A 20,040-nucleotide genomic window follows, 5' to 3' on the forward strand; every position below is an offset into this window, starting at 1 on the left:
TGAAGAGTTGTGTCAGTAAATTACATTCTGCAAATATTATATTTAATTCTTTGCTACTGTATCACCAATGTGAGGTGATGGTCAACTTGTCCAGGGTTTATCTGGATTTTCACACAATAATCCTGTAACAGACATGAGCATCAGAAATAAACTCAGGAACTACATGAAATCCAAAATAAACTTTGATCACATAAACTGAAAAACAAAGAAAAAAAGGTCATTTATTTTACCTTCAACCTCTCAGCCTGATGCTACTGAGTTCACATAGGACTACCTTACCAACAGAATACCACCCTAAAAAAAAGATGTAAATTGAGTGTGGTAGCTCTCTGAGATGACAGCAGCTTATTTGTATGGGTACCATTAGTGAATAAGTCATGACTGTAGTGAGTCAAAGTGAAGAGCCATGGGTCAAATTAGTCTCACGATGACAAGACGAGTAATGGCCTTTTACGCAGACTGCAGTGATAAACAATGCTGACAATTAGTGAGCAGAGAAAAACACTCTTGCAAACTCGCATACAATTATGGCAATGCCCATGCAGTTAACACTAATGGGGTAGAGGTCAGGTCAGCACCATGAGAAGTCAGGAGCAGTTCAGAGAAATAAGTGGGTGCATTTAATCAACCCAACAAGTAGAAATCACAGAAAAAGAATATTCATACCCAAGCTGTGCAAGTTGTGACATTTAAGGGACACACAGTTTGTGTTCCCATTAGAAACTATCCTGTCCTTTAAGCACAGGAGCCATTTGAACCTGTTACAACTGGAATTAAAATGCATCTTAGGTGATCCAATCACAAGTGGACAGCTCTAAGTCTCTGTTCTTATGGGGCATTGGAATGTGTCTCTAAATGTCTCTTGAGTGACCACTTCTGATTGGATCTCACTTCCCTGCTTTATATGCTGCAGGAATGATCTTGTCTCACTAAGTTCTTTAGTCTTATTTTCTTCTTATTTTGCTGCATTCACACATTCCTTGGCCGAGCGCATAGGTGATGTAGGGACTTCTAAACAGGTAGCGACAAGGTACTGACACGTATCAGAGAGGAAGCTATGAAGATCATAGACACGGCACCAAAAAAAAAAACATATGGGAAAGTTAGCCAGACAGCCCTTTTGTCTCGCTTATAAAAAGTGTCATGTCCAGACTTTTTTTTGTAATGCAGACTAAGGCAAGGGGTGGCATGAAGAACGCACACTGCTGCATGCACATGCATCCGCATAGCTTCAATTTACCATTTTTGCCTTCATTACCCATACCTGCTTTAAATTCTAACTTAGCAGTGTCTTACATTCCTGTTTATAGACAGATAAATAGACCTACCAATCACAGCAGAATGACACCACATAAATGTGAAATAAAGCTCTGCTCCGCGGTGGCTCCGTTCCAAATCAAAAGAGATCTTCTTCCTTTTCTGTGGCTTTTTGGAAGGCTAGATACTACTCTGCAACATTACTGCCTCTCAGGTTTAAGACTGAAAAGCAGGTACGAACTAAAATTCAGTTTGCTCATCAAACAGTTCAGACTGACCGGGCTGATACCCAATTATAACAGAGTGGCACCTGGGGTGGCCAATCCGATTTCAGGGGTGGCCCGTGACACCCTACGTGCCACCCCTTAGAGATGCCCCTAAACAGTAGTCAAGAATTCCTGCATAGTTGTAACTATGATCAAGGCCATAAACAGCTTGTTGAAAAAAATCACCCAATTTCTGATTGATCTGCATAAACACCACTTCTGAAATAGATAACCATACTTGGACCAGGAGACATTCCATTTCAAAACACTCACATCTCAACTTAGACATGATCCAATATGGAATGACTAAGCAAAACTAAGCAAACTTGTTTCCTTATAACTTCTCCTCATTGAAAAAAGTGTGAATGGCAGATTTTATGAATATAGTACATATCTGACCTGAGAGAAAGGCGACCTTTTCTTTGAGGATGGGAAGCACATCAATGGCTTTCATATCCTCATTGCGATGAAACCCTGAGAAAGAGAAACACAGATAAAAACAGCAAGGTCAGCAAGGCAGGAGGCAACACAAAGACAAACGGAAACAGACAGCTGATCAACGGAGTGGCAACAATTTTAATCTTTCTATTTATTCCAAAATGACCAGCAGCATGTAGCACATTTGTTATGTGTTGAGTTGGTCAGTGTTTGCTGCTCCCCAGATATGAATCCAAAATCTGTTGGCTGGCTGCAGTATAGGTCATAAAGCCCACCCCCTCCATGTTAGTGGATGAGATATGGGCTAAACAAGATCAAAGTATGCGTCAAATGAATTTTTCCCAAAGATGGTTTCTTTCATAGAAGGTAGTCTTTATCATGCTGATGTGTTTTCAAGTGTTTGTTTTTCTTATAAGTTTGCTTTTAATTCATTATTTGATGCTATATAGAGGGGGTTTGACATCATGATTGACAGCTGTGTGTGCCAATTGGCGTGCTAGTGATCAATAGTGCTGCTTGTGATTGGTTGGAATCGGTGTATGAGCGGGGACTCGATGCCTTTGAGATTCATTCTCTGCAGACTCTGGCTCCAAATGACATCCCCAGCACAAAATGGCAGCTGCCAGATCCAAGATTTTTATATTTATTTTTACTTGATTTATTTTACCTTTAGTTGAGAGGACAGAGCAAACATGACAGAGGGAGAGAGAGGTGATGACATGCAGCAAAGGGCCACAAGCTGGAAGTGAACCTGCGGCTGCTGCGGCAAGGACACTGTCTTTGTACACGTTGCCCCCACACTACCCACTAACCTCCCGGGCTCTCTGATATCTGAGACATTTTAATTACATTTTTATCCAGTCGGGGGAAGTGGAGACATGTTGTCCATCTTTATAGTCACTGATGATGACTGTTAAAGGCTTTTTATTCAAATAGAATATATTCTTATTTGGTAAACAATACAAATTCTGGGTCAGTGCAACAACTTTATGATTACATAGAAAAAAAAAACCCACACACAAAAGAAAAATAGCATTCAGGACAATTTCATGATAATCATCCAGCAAATGGCAATGCAGAAACCAAAGTGCTGGAGAGCACAGTAATCTACAGCTGAGAGCTATGGTGCCGCAGTTATACACACCAGCCGTGATATTGACAGCTTTAACCACTGAATATATGAGTGCATGCAAGTGAGGAGGTGTGTGTGTGTGGGGGGCAGTGCCTCTCTGCAGATGTAGTTGGCTGGTGATGTCATCAGATATCGCTCATTCTAGCTGTGAGTCATCTCTCACATTTACACATGCACACAGAGTATAGTCTATTCCTTCACATAAGCACACAAGCGTCATAAAGGAGAGTGTATTTGAAGCTGCATGCAAACAGCAAAGCATAATTACAAAGAATGCCATCCGGGGAAGAAAGCATTGAAATATAAGAAATATTTTCAAGCTGTTTTGGTAAATAGAGCTTTGAGGTCAAAAAGGGAAACAAATACTGTTGAGGAAAGAGCTAACAACTTTAGATAAACACTGTGCTGCTTTGACAGTTATAATATAAACATTTAATCACACTGACTACGAATGGAAATAAGCTAATTAGATATTGGCTAGACTGAGTGCTTAATCATGCACTCAAACACACACACACACACACACACACACACACACACACACACACACACAAACCAAATGCCCTCAAATAAATGTCAGTCATAATTCTAAATTCATTTTAAACTACAGCCATAATCTCAAGCAGGAGCCAGTGATTACTCAAAGTTGGGTATTTGCTTTGAAAATTTGAATATTTTTCAGCCCACAGCTTGATACACGGAGCAAAACTGTAAAATGAAGACATTTTTCAACATGAGTATCATTAAACCTATGACTGCTTCTTCCAGGTCGCTAATGAGTTGCAACGTGAGGATATGAGGATGGAAAATAAGAGATGTGACCGAAAGCATAGTAACGATGGTTGGAGAAAAGATAAATGGATCGGAGGTAAATGAGGCACAAAGACAAAGTGTGTGGTATGAAATGACAGGAAAAGACAAGCACAGGCTGATAATGATTCAAGCAAGAAGAATAAAGGGACACACAAAACTGCTGCTTACAGCGAGGCAGATAATAATACAGACAGAGGAGGCTGCAGAAAGACAGAGAGGCGGCTAAATAACTCCTACAGATTTTAATGGCTGCTGTGATATCGATTTCATCCACGGTCTGAAGGAGTTAGGAGCAGTAGTCAGGCCTGGATGACAGCACATTAGCTCACTGTGGGAAGTGACCGGGCTGGACACAACCTGACTCACGGATAATGTCACGACCAGCTGAGACGAGATGGGACTGAGGTAGCAATAATGGTTTCATTTTCATTCCATGGCTGGCGAGAGAAGAGAGGAGAGAGAGAGGCTAAACAGCTGAGTGGGTCCCTCGCAGTCCACACTCATAGTTTTTATGACCACCCTCTCTGTAGCTGACTGTCTCTTTATAACCTGCTGCACCTGTTTCTCATCCAAGCCTCCTCTATCTGTCTCTCACACGCAGAGAACAAGGTAAGAAGATTGAGCATGGCAATAGCTGGAAAGATTTTGAAAACAGAGAAGTAGACTTCAAAGAGTGTTTCAGTGTCTGTGCACTAAACTTCAGCACTAAAGGACCCAAGCAGAAAGAAACAATACTCCTCTTGCACTTTGTGTGTTAGCACTTGTGTGTGTTTCCTGTTAAGTGTGCCCAGACACATTCCTCACTGTGGTGGTTTATGTAAGATACTGGCACTGGAACACAGCCAACACTGACCTCTGTTATAATGCTGCAGCCCTGCAAAAACTGTAGTTCCAGGGGCACAGATGTAGACAGTGCAGACAGTGCAGTTGCACTAGGAGCCGCGGTGTTGGGGGAGCCCAGAGAGAGAGCAGGCCCTCCAACTATGTGCTGGACACAGAACTGGCCCTTACCAAAGTTCCACCTCAGCCATACCCCTATGTTAAAAGAAGAGCTCAGATTAAAGCAGAGATGGCACCATTTGCTATATATGCCTTTGAAAAGGCAAACTCATCTCCACCATGTTTTTTCTGTTTGTTTGTTTTTTGTAAGTCGTCATTATCAATCCATAACAAGATTACTGTGTATGCTTTATCAACATAAACTATGAAATACTAAAAATGTGCTATAAAAGACAGGATTTCCCAAACATTTATTTATTTGTGGTAACCCGCCCTGATCTGCTGCCACATATTTATTTTATACTTTATATTTTTGGAGCTGCCGCATTCATTAGGAGCACTATTGAAATATATATACCGCTAGTTATTGACTGGATTTATATGTGGTGACCCGCCATGATTAAAACATCTGCAACCACGTACTGCTTTTATATTTTTGGCACTGGAGCAGTACTAGAATACTGTTTATTATTGTTGTTGACTGCACAACACTCTCGGAGTGCTGAGTGTACTCTGTTTACAGATGGTGCAGTGGATTATCAGGCACATTGACAATGCAATTTAACCATTCATTGCTTTGGGTCTAAAAAGTCTGTATTAAGCTGACCTGATCAACTCTGACAGGATCGACAGATCAATTATCCACCCTTCAACTCAAATGCCTTCAATGGTTGCTGATGGAAAATAGAACCCATGATGAGTTCTGCCTGCGCTGCATTCAATGACCTGCAAAATTGTCCAAACTTAAAGAGGGGATGATTGCTGGGTATAGTGTCTAATATCAAGGCTCTATTTGACCATGCAATTAGACTATACGATATATGGTAGCTAGTTTAGGTGCAAAATCTGTCAAGGTGGACAAGCTGAGCACATCTGCAAGCTGAGTGAGCAGTCATACTTTTAAAAACAGAAAAGTGGCAGTAGTAAAAGGAATGGTATAGGCGTAAAGATGTGTGTGTGTGTGTGTGTGTGTGTGTGTATGTATGTGTGTGTGTGTTGGCACACTTCATAACTAGTAACTAACATGCACTAATAATTCTGTACACTGGGGCCAATGACTACCTGACACTACTGTTCAGTTCGTACCATGTTAAACATGCTTTGTTTTATGTGAAGGCTGCAGTTAGCTAGAAACATATGTGGCTGACATATAAGTTGCACATCTTAATGATGGAAACTGGATTATGAAGATCAGGTTGGGGAATTCTACATAGTGTTGTACTATATGATCATGAAAAAATGGATAGCAGCAAAATATTAACATCTGCATGTGAAGAGCAAGTTGCTTCCACAGTATGATAGCCCATTACTTGTGATGTCAACACAGTAAAAAGGCACAATGCCACAAGTACACACACAACCACAGAGCCTTTCCTAATTTTCGTCATTTTTATATGCAGCAATAAAGAATACAATATCCCATAGAAATAAAGCATTGCCCTACACACTGTGATTCATGAAATCCCATCAACACCTCTCGCTACACACAGCAGAACACACAAGCGCACACGACAATCTTCTCTCTTCACTACACACAACCCCTCATTTACAAGTCTGCTGAGCATGAAATAAAGCTTTTCAATCACAGACTGCTTGTTCATAACACACTCATAATGAGAGCAATCCATTTTACTGGCAGCCTGCACTCAGTGCCCTGTAAAATGAGGCGAAATGCAAAGTGTTCGTCCAAGAAATAAGGTTCTACAGTAAGCTTTTTTATATGATTATTTTTTTAATCTAGAATTCAAAACAGGAAAATTAAGAGGAAAGGTGCAAATTCATTTCACATCTTTCCTTACATATCTACACAGTACTAGGAAATACGAGGTGATGAATAAGGAGATCAACGGCACACATGATATGACAGGTAGTGGATCACTGGGATGCAGGAGTGGAAGATGACAGTCTGTCAGTCATGACACACAGAGGCAAAAATACGCACATGAACAAGACTGCAACAGCATGTGAACTTAAGTTCTTTTCCTCTTTGCAGCTGTTTTTTTGTTTGGGTTGGCTTGACAACAGATAATGTATGATATAAAATAATACTCTTGCTTTTGTGCTATGCACTCTTAAGTGTGAGAATGCATAGCACACAAGCAAGAGTATTATTATAGAGTACTACATATTTAAGCAGTTGGTCAGTGATTTGTCCTTCTCATTGTAGTCTTTTTTAATTTTAATAAATATATACAATAACACTTATGTGTCCAAGACAGTGGAATACTGCAGGAAAAGGCCATAAAGTAAATGTCTTTCCAAGAGAAACAGGCAAAACAGAACTTGGATAACTTTTTTTCCCACAACTATGCAAAACTGACACCATTATTTATCATTCATTATTTACGCATGGATATTGTGTACAGTCAGGGTTTGTCCAATCCCATGCTTACATGCATTATAGTTATGGATAACCTAATTTTATTCTAGGCTTGATATTACAGTATTAAGGTTAAGTATACTTTAATATCTCACAGGGAAATTTGTTTTAGACTCAAAATCACCAAACCATACAACACAGATACACAAATATCTGTATAACATATATAAATATATATAAAATAAATAAACACTTGCCTTGACGTGCCTAAATTAATTAATTCCATTAACGATAAAAGTAATGAAAACAGTAGTTCCACTTAATTAAACCAGATAAAATCAGACTGGTTAAAATTAGTAAAACCATAAACACAACCATATAAAATTAGCTAGTTTCAAACTATTTATACAGTATACCGTGGTATTTAGATATCACGAAGATACGTTTTTCAGTTTTGCCACAAATACAGGCACTGCTCTTTCAATAAAACTCATTGTTCATAAAGTTCAGTCTCTGGTCTCTACTGGTGAAACAGGGAGCTTAGCTGAAGCTGAACTCTGACACCATCACATACTGTCCCTGGTGAAATTTCAGGAGGGTATGAAGGTATGAAATATCACATACCACAAAAAACTTTTTTTGTTCTAATGCAGACTTTGGCTGCTCGATGATGGCAGCAACCTCTCTGACTGTGTGCATTTATGACGCTCAGCTAATTAACCCTTTTGGTTCAGCAGTGATATTCTCATCAAACCAAACACAACCATAGAAGAGAGATGAAAATCTTAGCCTACACTGAGCTTGAAGACACAGAATGAAATGAGACCAAACAGTTTAATGCTCTGTTTTAAAACAATTTCTCCATCTATGATTTCAAAGTCAGTGTGAAAATATTTCACACGCAGCTAGGGCAGTGAGTACATTTTCACTCCTGTTGCTTTGCATAAATTTAGAAAGCAAACACACGCGGCGCAAGAGGCAGAAACACATACTCACTCAGCTCATTTGTCTCTCCACGAGGATTTTGCCCTAAATCCTTAAATTCACATTATGAATTTAACACTGTGTGTAGCAGAGGCAGTAAAACAGGACAACATGCGGAAAGCATGCCAATCCAGTTCCTTTTGTCCTCCTGACTCCAGGCTGGAAACACTCACATGCAGATTTGAATACACTACTAAACAGATTGTGTTCACGCTTTGTTCGAGTTATTTACACCACAGACCGAACACATCCTGCACCCTTTAGGATCCAACTCGTTCAGACTTGTTTCTAGAGGGCTTTAATGAGATGTAATGCACTAAGTTTAGATCAGCATGGAAAAGTTTATAAAATCCCTGACCAAAATTGAAACATGTGCAGGGATACACATAACCAACATCTTCACCTACAAGCATCATAACCTTAGCTCATAAACCAAAAATGAACACAACTGCATATTCGTGTCATCATTCCAGTCCACAGCACGTCTGAACAGACGGCCTCAGTTCATTGTGCCAATCCCTTTGCTTCCAATCCTTTCGACCACAGGCTAGACTGTACGTGGTGCATCTGCGCAGCCTGGCACGCCGCATGATGCCAATCCTCAGGCTCATAACCTCGTAACCTCAAACTCAGAGCAATTACAAGCTAGGCTGTACGAGTAGTACAGCAGAACAGACCAGGACTGCCACATAATACTGCAGAAATACTACAGTGCAGTTCCCCTGGCTGTTGTGCTGACCGCCTCAGCATGAAGCCGATAACACATGTCCCAGCTGCCAGCGAGGATAACTGTATTAAGATCCAAAGATTCAGAACAGTAGTCACTATGACATGCATTTTAAGCAATGATGTGCTCCCAGTACTTGACCATTCAACACGCTTTCATAGTACAGATAGATGTCCGTTATTTATTTGTAATCACAGCTGTATAAATGAAAACCTTTTAAAAATTTAGTATCTGTTATATGAAGATTTACAGTGCATGTGGCTGTGATGGATTTCAGATGGCCCTTTCATACTTTTGGTCCTGGGTCAGAGCCCAGTATGTGAACCTCACTATGAGTTTGACTGAAAAGAGAGAACTGGGAGGCATTTGTCACACTGCTCAGCCTGGTTTGGCTCAGTTTGGCCTGACTTGGACTGACTAAGAATGTGGGGAGCTTTTGGGAGCAGTGCAGAAACAGAGGAAGTGTGAAAGGGGATTGGTTTAGTCATTACTGTGCTATATAGTGTGTGCATTAGCCTTAGTGTATAAAGCCGTGTGTGTATGTCTATCTATGTGTGAGTCTACGCGGGCCAACAGTTGTATCTTTATGTTTCTATTTGTGTGTGCCTGTGTTCTGACCTGTGTTTCACTGTGTTGCAATGTGACTGACATCCTTTGCAAGGCTCTAAGAATAGTGCTCCCTTAGAGAGAGGGATGTGCCACTTTATCAGCTTTTTGGTGAAACTTAACAGAACTCAGGCAGAAAGCAGGCCACAGGCCACTGTAGATTCACAAGGGAATTCACTCCAGCACAACACAAAATCGATATCTCACTCTGAGAAAAGTAACATCATTGTCTTCCAGGAAACTTCTAGCCCTGAATGTATACCAGCAGGGGTCTACAGGTGGAGTCTGCAGTAATAGCAGCGAGATCTTCCGTTTTGTGGTGCTGTTTAAGATTGTGTTTAGATCTTCAACATTTCAGAACCAGCTTTGTTTGACAGAAGTGGTAGGGACCCTACACATACTTTTTTTCCCCTAGCCTTAAATCTGTTGTTTTCAATGTAGACACATGAAAGGTGTGCTCAAAAGTGAGGGTGAAGGCATCACGGCACACAAGTGTTCCCAAGCACCTATTTTTCAGGTTGTTACTGCCGTGTCCTGAGATAAACTAAGTTCAAACTAAATTTGAATTTAGTGCAGGGTTACCTAGAGTTTTTTATCTGTCCCATGCAAAACATTTTAGACCAAAAGAACATTTTAAACAATGCCTGGAAGAAGATGAGCTTCAAACTTGGGATTTCTTGTAAGAAGTCTTTGATACGGTGCTGGCTGTGGTCTCTTAGAAACTTCTAAAACAACCTGCCTCCGCGTTCTTAAAAGTTTGCAGAAGACACAAGAGCACCACCCAGCACCTGACCTCTCTTTTGCCAGGCGGCTAAAAAGACACAGCATGTGTCCCAGCACTTCGACATACAACATGTCAGCTTTTTGGGGTTAAGAAAAGTTGATTCTCTTGCAAATAAAGGTCAAATAACAAACTGAGCGGTCTAGAACACTCAACCTGAATTTACTTAAGTGCTGACTTTCACAGTTTGATGTTGATTTTAAATTAGGATTATCTGGCTGTTCCACACAAGAGACTTACAGGAACAAGTCAGCTTTTATCTCTGTAACCACAGCTTGTTTTTATCTGCTTACAATATCACCTCTCATCATGTGTCTGCCATATGAAGATGCCATGTTGTGTACTATTTCTTCTCAACACCCTAGTGTGAAGGTATATCAGGCTGCCATTGCCCTGAGCCCTCCATGTTGTTGTGGGCAATATAAGTGTTTGGCCTGTGTGATGGGCTGTTACAAGCAGGTTGTTTGTCATGTCCCTTGTGTGACAACCCCGACTAGAATAACAGCAGGCGTACGTTGCCCCGGTGCAACAGGGTGATAAGATAAACAACTTAGAGCTCTATCTCCCTCTTGTTCTGCCTCTTGCTCCATTTCTCCATCTTTTTTTCTCTTTAACTGGATACCCTTTTCATTTATTTATTCTCCTATCTTCTTCTCTCACACACACAGTCTTTCAATCACCCCCCCAGATACAAAGCCACTTCTAGCAGCCTTTGCTCTACTCCAGTTCTGCGACCTTCAGCCGAAGCTGGCAGGGGGCCTGGGGACTGTGGTGAGCTCAACTTTCATCGGGTTTCTCATATTGTTGTTACAGTGTGGCTTACAGTAAAAATAACACTTTGCTCCCACCACAACCCCCCGACCTGCGTATAACCCCTAAGCACAGCAAAAAAGGGTATGAATAAGTCATAACAAACGGTAAGGGTAGGAAAAAAATCGAATCTCATGGTTCAGCTTTGGCACTGTGTTGAAATTTTCAATCTGTAACTGCAGAGTGGCGCCTTAAGATAAAACAAAACCATCCTGCCACTGAAGAACTGTTATTTTATGTTTCTTCCTGCAATTTGTTTAACCTAAGCAGCAGTATATGGAGTCGCTACCAGCTTCAAATACTTTGTAAAGGTTATGGATGCAAAGAGGTCAAATATCGCAATATTTTTAACCAAGTACGTCAATATCAATATTGTAGGGTTGACTATCGGGGAGCTTGCACAAAAGTTTTACACAATGAGATTTTTGATAAATTATCATCAGTAATGTGGATATAATGACTAAGTGGTAAAGGCAAATAATAGAATAACTAGAAAAGTCTGTTAAGTTCAGAAAATTACATCACTTTACTGCCTTTATTGTAACACTTATAATATTACAATATCCAAAATCTAAGATGATATCTTCATATCATGATATCAATATAATATCAATATTGCACCCTAGCAGCTGTCTTCAAATAGTTTGTTTTGTCTGGCCAACAGTCCCATATTCACAACATACAATTTCCAAATTTATAAAAGAGAAAAGCATCTTCCCATTTGAGAAACCAGAACTATGGAATGTTTTGGATTTTTGCTTGACAAAGTCAAAATTGCTGATTTTTTTTTTGTTTATCAACTAATCTATTATTCAACTAATCATTTCAGCACCAGCCCTGATCAAATCTTCCAACACAAATTTCTCCTGCACAAGCACAAATGTGATAATTGGAGATGGGTCAACAAGCACTTGGCCACTGCAATGTAACTGTGAAATAAACGTTGCAATGAGAAGCTTTACTGTTAAAGTGAGTAAGCAATGTGATATGTAAAAGTAGCTCATAATTGAGCGTTACACGACAAAACCCGAGGACTGACAGTGAAACAAAATTTTACCTAAATAGATTAAGAGCCCTCTAAATAAACATCTCATCACACAGAGCAGAGAGAACAGAGGGCTCTGTAAATCATGTCCACGCCATTCAAATCTAATCTACCCTAAATATAACTCTTATTTAGTACAGTGTGTGAGCAGCTATGGCACAATGCTTCGAAAAACAATCGTCAGCAGTATTATGCAAGGCAGTGAGTGTGCATGTTCAGGCTGTTTCACTGAGCTGTTTGTGAAACCAGTGAAGAACACAATCAAAGCAGTTTCATTGCTGTATAATGAACTACTGTCTACACCACACACACACTTCTGAAATAATACTTTTATTGCTGCAACATGCGTGAGCTGTAAAAGCAGTCACAATGACATGCTTTAGCAGATGAAATGCACACAACCTGGAGACAGATGAGGGATGAATACATGCTGTACAAACAGGAATACACATGTTACTGTGTTTGTGTGTGTAGTTGTTTCAGTTGTAATCTGGTTAAAGTTGTAATACACCTTGACAGAATATAAGTATTGTATGTGTTCTTATTATAGCGCTACAGCTGTTTGTCTTTTCCTTTCACACCTCAGTGACCCCGAATAACAACCTCACCTCCGTGTATAATTTACAAATCTCCTCATTTCTCTTTCTTTTCTTTGTCTCTCATCTCTACCACCCTATCTGTCTCTCTCTCTCTGTATTCTCCCCTCCCTCTGCTGACTCTATTGACTTCTGACATACTTAGTGTCCCTCTGGGCCTCACTATTGGCAACCCTCTGCGTCACTTGCCAGTACTTAATGCTGTCTTTTTTTTAAGGAGTTTTGTGTGCACACACTACAACATGGCTAAATTTGAAAGGATGAGTAAATGTTGGCCAGCGTTACACCAACCGCCAGCATTTTGACAGGCACAAGACCCTTTGATTGGGAGCACTTGTCATTATTAACTTGCCACAGCTCCATTCTGCATCTGTTCAGCATTTAAACTGAAGGACTGTCACAACAGTTCATCCTGGGGTGCATAGTAATTAGACATCTACTGTGTCTGTACGTGTATGGAGTCTTAAAAGTCTGCGACAAAGTTTGATGGTCATCTACTGGATGACAAGTTTTTATTTCCCTGAACAATGACTACTGGAACACTAAGTATTTATATTTAGCTTTTACAGGGTCTGACAAAGAACTTCTCTATTGATCTTAACATAAAAGTGAAAAGGTCATATATCGGGAAAAATGTGTCTCAAGTGAAAGGATTTATCAATTGATTGTCATCATCCCAAGTTAGAACTCAGACCTGACTTCATGTTATGTCTCAGGTCTTGGGATATATATTTTAAATTAAACTATGCTAGAGGCTTTATAAATCCTCCCTCAGCTTGCCTTCATGTGATCTCATTCTGCAGTGCTGTCCTCATGATAAATAGCACTATTTCTAGTAATCGCCTCAGAGCAGTCATCTCCTCAGACATCTGCATACATTATCCCTGCAGGCACCAAGTCTTAGTGATTGAGCAAGAGAGGATGGAAATGAACACTTCCAATTTTATTGAGAGTGATGCCCAGAGTATCTTTTAGCTACTTTATCAGAGTATTTGGGGAGGTAAAAGCCAGGTCTCATGTCGTGGACCGTCTAATAATTTAACTTCTGTCCTGTGTTTAAAGTGTAGTCCAGCTGTCCTGGTTGACCCATCTCAACACCTGGCACAGATCTACTGTTGCTGGCAGGCTGAAGCTGCCCAGGATTACAAACTGTTCAAGCAGGGGGTTGTTTTTAGCTAAAATAGCCTCAAAATTCAGTAAATATAAGCTGTACAGTGTGCCTCACAGGCATTTTTTTCTTTTTATATCATAACTAAATCAGTTTTATGTCTATGTAGCACAGCAGAAGCTGAGCACAATGACCCATATACTAAACTGAAAACAGGACACCTTAAGCATGAGCGATGGTGGTAAAGTGTATCAACAAAAAACAATGTGCACAGATGTAGTGGTCATTTGTGTCACCTTCATTTCCTAAAACATCACCTCAATTTCTTTAAATATAAAACACATAGGCTTATACACAGGCATAAATTAGCAGTATGTTTAACAGAGATTTGACCTTAACAGTATTTTTTTAGGCCAACAAGGTAAGCCCAAGAGGCTAACACAGTCAAAGCCTGAGTCAAATTTGTTGCAAACAAAAAATCATGTGTCAGAATTATTCAGGCTACTTCACCATCACAGAACAACAGAAGTAAAGCTCAGCCTCAGCAAAATTGAATGAAAGTAACTCTGCAGAATTTTGCATAACTCCACAAAAACTGCCACAAAGTTAAATTAAAACTTAAACTCCACTGACAATCAGAATTAAATTTTTTACAACAGTTATATTTACTGCAGGATTTTTGTATTGGTTTGCACTATACTGTGAGGCATTCCTATATTTTGTCCTCTTGGGAATTGCAATATTGTTGCTGCATTGCAAAAGACATTTTAAAAGTAGGGCTTTCGTAACAGTATGCATGTTTTTATCATACTACTTTATGTCCAGGAAACAAAATGAGCATGCAGAGAGTTATGAGCAGTCTATTATTAAGTTATGCAGTCATTCACTTCCCCATCTCTTCTCAGACAGAATATAGATGTACTATTGTTATTAACTGTAATTCCACGTTTTCTGGCCCATGGGTGACTGATAAACTGCAAGAATGAATCCATCACTGAGAGCTGTGCTTTCCTCAAATGTATAACAAATGTTCAAATGCTTAAGACATGACAGTCATAACTTACTAAATGCATTTTAATAACTCGGAATCATAATCTTTTTTTCTAGCACATGCATGATAAAGGCAGTATTTGAATAACAGGAATGAAAAAAAAACCCAACAAAGAAATATCCAACCAATTTTCCATTGACTGTAATTTGGTCTGTTTTATTATGGGGGGTGGTTCCCTTGTCTACGCAGGATTTTTCTTATTTGCAATTTTTAATCACTTCCACATATCTTGGTTGAAACAAAATATCATACAAGTTGATGAAGATGCCACTGCGTTTTCATATATGAATCTGCATTTAAGGTTCTTTTTGTCAAAAGTACTGAGGTCACATTGATTTAAAATAAAACACAAAACGATGCATTAGTAATATCTAAAATATCAGCACAAAGAAAATATTATGAAGTGGAACAAGAATCTCGATCATTAAGTTTACAGTAAAAATAACAAAACACACTTTTAAGGGAGAGATTTAAGGGAGGACCCTAAATATCCTTCTACAAAAGGTGTTATTATAATCATGTTTTTTTTCTACTGCAGACATTTCAGTTGTACACACGATGTCATTCTGGCTCAGTACTTGTACAAATAGGAGTCAAAATAAACAGGATTCTGAATAAAAGAGACAATACTCTACCTGAGAGTCTGATCAGGGTTTTTCCAGCCTGGGCGTATTGCCAGCTGTGGTTATCCAGCACCGCCATTGAAAACCAAAACCAGTACCAAACTGTCCCTTACAGTCTAGGCCTACACCCTACAGAGGTCTACAGCAGGTCTATCTTCCTGACCATACCATTGTTGTATGGCGAGGAGGCAACTGAACAACTGTCGTGCCATATATTGGCCAACGCCCTGCCACCCACGGAGCTACAGAAAGCTGAAGGCTCTGCCAGCTCCTTTTTGCCCTCACCAACCGGCTTTTCTTCACTGTGTCCCCCCATGTCACTAACCCCTCCCCAAAACAAGATTTAGTAACAAGTGCTGCTTTGCATTAAACAGTTTCTCCCCTTGTTTGTCAGGCTATCTGCTCACAGGGAGAAAAAAGTTAAGCCAGCCAAACAGTTGTCACTGGTGGATTTGCGGGTGAAATAGGCTTTAATAATGATTGGTTGTAATCGTCTCTCTGACTAATACCTAGACTCTGTTGGTCACTGTGAGCTTTTGCACTGTGGCACCTAAGGGTCCTAAATGTAAATGATGTCCTCCATCTATTTACTGACCTTATGAGACATGTTTTGAAAAATGTGACCTCTCAAGTGCATTCATCTTGTTTTCTTCAAATAAATAAAAGATTGTTACATGGATTAGGGCAAGTCTTAAATTATCAGTCTTCTGACAAAGTATTTTTAGGATTGTTTATAAAAAAAAGGCCTAGATGCAAAACAAAAATCAAAGAATACATTTACTTGAGTAGGCATACCACTCATTTATAATCATGTGTAAAGCTTTCATGTTTGAACTTTTACGCCATTTTGACGTCAGTAAGCCTTAAAAACACGCAAACAACATCTTTATTTGTGCATAAATTCATTGAGACCAAATTATCCTACTGCTTCCCCCTTTCATGAGCATGGCTAAATTTGATTCAAATACTCATGACTGGGAGCCAACATCTTTTGAACTGAGGAAACGAAACAAAGAGCTTATTCATTGTTTACTCCGAGAGAGAAATTAAGCTTCTTTGTTGTCTCTCAAAGGGAAAGTCAAGGGGGATTACCATTATTTTTCCAAATAGTGAGGAAAGCTCCGATAAGCTTTAAAAATGGGTTTATGAGACATGGAGCTCAAAAGCAAGGCCAGAAAAAAGTCATGATCCAACTCCTTTGATTTACATGCATGAGAGCTTAAGCTTCAGCAAACAAATTATCTCCACAGAAAAATGTTGACATTATGGGAAGGCTGCAGCAAACAAATTATCTTGATATAAAAGTGTTGCATTAATGGTAAAGCCGCATTACATTATGCACAGACGTTTTTGATCATCTGAAGCCGGTTGATTTGAAGAAAATCAATATCATAAGATATATATTTTTTAAATTCATATCGATATTGTGACAGTATTGTAGGGTTGACTATGGGTGCTTTTGTAAAATATATGTACACAATGAGATTTAATGATGACATGGGTAAAGGCAAATAATAGTACAGATACAACAGCCTGGTAAGTTCAGAAAATCAGATCACTTTACTGTTAGATAAAATATAAAACCAGGAGAAGACAACACTTAATATATTACATTACCCTAAATCTATGACAATATCTGATCCCATATCACAATGTCAGTATTATATTGATATACTGCCCATCCTCAATCAAAATATGCCAAATAAATGTCACCGTACACATTCACCTTTCACACAGTACTCTCTCTACAGCACTTTTCTGGACCACCTACCAGCTTTGTTAGCTGTGTGACACGGTTCCATAGTCAGCCGGCCCTTCCTGTCCCTGAGAAAGCCCATATGGTGGAAACGGAACAACATGGTCAGACCAGCCATGTTCTGTGCAACAGATAACAATCCAAAGTGCTCCTATGTGACACAACAGGAGCTTCCAAAAGCAGTGATCCATACACTGCAACTCGTAAAGAATTTAGATCCCTGAGACTGCGGCGTTCTCTAGTTTTTGAAAAGCGGATTCAGTTGTTATAATTAAAGCACAAAGAAGCTGAAAGCTAACTGCGTTACATTGATGCCGTTCATGTCTTGTCTCAGTGTCTAAGAGTTGACAGCCCTCTCTTTACTCTGTGAGTTGTATGCAAGTGGGCCAGGTCACATATCTAAATGATCCTGTTGGAAAAAATAACTGAGAGGGATTGTCACCTCTTACAAAGAGGCATGGGGTCGGGGGGGGCAGCAGCTGTGACAGGAATATACGGTCAGATGAGTCAGTGTGTCATGGTCAGGTCTTTGCAGCTGTAGATGACTTATTAGTGCATTTTGCTACAGCATTACATGTAACATCTGTTTTATAATAACATCTATTAAATAGATAAATAGCCTCACCATTACCATTTCACCTTATGTCCAATGGAACTCAACTTTGAATGTAGTTTTGGTGCATCACAGTGCCTATATATTTCCGTCTATAATCTCCAGCCCCTCTCGTTAGCCCTTTGTTAGGCATGCTGACCTTTCATCAAGAGGACTGTTATATTCTTTTCACTAAAACACTTTAGAGAAGCCTGTCTGTCACCTCCATACACTGTCTCACAGTTGCATGTTGCACTGTTACTGTAGCAGAGAGAGAGAGGGTAGAAAGGACCATGAGAAAAGTGGTGAGTGTGAGAGGGATCATCACTGTAAAAAAGCATAAAAGCCCTTTTCAGTGCTGAGCGTCCATGTGCATCTGTCTGTTTGTAAGCCAACAACAGTATACAGCACAAACTCACTGGGCAGCCAGCTGAGTTCGCAGCAACACATCAATGAAGTAGAGAGGAGGACGCTTTGTACGGCTCAGGGAACACCATTCATCAGCTTCCTCCATCCAAACCGTGCTCCGATTGTCCCGCCGCACAACAAAACCAAGCCAATAAACCACAGTGCGCCAAATAACACTTGACAGGCAGGGTGCAGAAGGGAGAGGGAGTAAGGAGAGTGTGTGTGTGTCTGTGGTCCACGGTGTTGCTAACTGCCTCAGAAGAAAAAAAGGCAGAGAAGGGAAGAGGAGGAAGAAAAACTGTCAGCCTGTCAGCTGCTCTTCATTCATTTTAGACAGTTATGGGCGAAGAGCAGATTGGACTTGAACTGATGATGTAGGAAAGGGAGAAAGAGATGAAAAGAGAAAGGGAGAAGGAAGATGTGTCTCTATCTTCCTGTTTTTATGAGGACTTTCAATGTATCATGTTAATGTGAATGTTATTGTAAGGTAGACAAAGCATTCATATCATGCTGCTCCTCAAATCCATTTTAAGTCCCAACTTGTCAAATATGGACGCTTGGTCAGCGGTTCTACACATCTAACTATGACATTCTCGTTTCTCCTCCAGCATCAGTTTTGGATGCTCAAGAACGGGTCAATTCACGCCTGTTACATGCATTGTGTCTTTTCAGAGCGAACAAACACGCTACTAGCACACTATGTTGCTATTAAAATAACTCAATTGACTTTTGGATTCACACTGGACACTAACAGTCGTGAAAGTCCAGAGTTTGTTTAAATCATCCACATCCTCTTCAGCTCACCCTATGTGGACTTTCTTGCTCTTTATACTACAGCAGTTGCTCTGAGCATCAAAAAATGATGCTGCCAAGTGCATCACATACTGCCGCTAAAGGGTGCCTCAGTATCTGAAGCTGAGGGCCATTGATCAAGCATTGGTATTTGATGAGCTGGGAGTAAGACAGAGTTGGCCCTTCACCATCATGTGCCTCTGTGCCACCAGAAAAACAACAACAAAAAAACAAAATTAAAGAATAAAAAAAAGCAAGGGTGTCAAAGAGTTTCCATCCGCATAGTGGCTGATAAAAACAACAAAGGAAACATGTGAAAGAAGCAACCATTCATTACAACAAGCACATGCCACCTTAAATGGAGAGCAGCAACAAAATGTCACAATGTTTTAATCTTTCCACACCAACTACATTTACTCACATAAATGTAGTTGGTGCATTCACATTTATTGTGTTTCCTTAGTTTCACAAATAAACTTTGCACATGGGAACATTTGAAAGCACTGCCAAAGACAGAGAGAGAAAGACAAGGAGTTCACAATCAAAAATGAACAGATTTGAGAAAAAACTGTAACACAACAGGAGCGAATACCGCATATGCAAAGTATCAAGAGTGTTCCTCTGTGAGACAAAAAATTAAAGGGCCATCAGCCCATCTCACAGCAGAACTGTCAGGTCAGCCAATCCATGACCTCAGCTGACAGCGGCACTAACAGAGCAACAGCTGAGCTCTGATAATAGGATTATTTACTCCTAGAAACCACAGGGACAATACTAAAAATGAACATATGACTTACTTAAAATGTGTGTTGTAAGGACCCTGAAATCTGCACTTCAGAAATGTTTGACTTTGTGGCGGTAAATCAGCAAACAGAAGATGTGTAAGGCGCGTCTAAGAGAAAAATATCAGGGATGCTTAAAATAATCCAGCAGTGA

The 20,040-nt window shown here is 39.9% G+C and overlaps 1 protein-coding gene across 2 annotated transcripts in view; it reads right to left on the bottom strand.

The window, feature by feature from the left end:
* The window catches only part of triob (trio Rho guanine nucleotide exchange factor b), a 117,832-nt gene that overhangs the window by 73,048 nt on the left and 24,744 nt on the right, over positions 1-20,040 (bottom strand). For both annotated transcript variants that reach the window (XM_042490614.1, XM_042490615.1), the window contains one exon: positions 1,923-1,997. In XM_042490614.1, coding sequence (XP_042346548.1) covers positions 1,923-1,997 — 75 coding nt within the window. The remainder of the gene's footprint in view (positions 1-1,922; positions 1,998-20,040) is intronic.

The sequence above is a fragment of the Plectropomus leopardus genome, chromosome 7 (genome assembly GCF_008729295.1).
Source record: "Plectropomus leopardus isolate mb chromosome 7, YSFRI_Pleo_2.0, whole genome shotgun sequence".
Taxonomy (NCBI): domain Eukaryota; kingdom Metazoa; phylum Chordata; class Actinopteri; order Perciformes; family Serranidae; genus Plectropomus; species Plectropomus leopardus.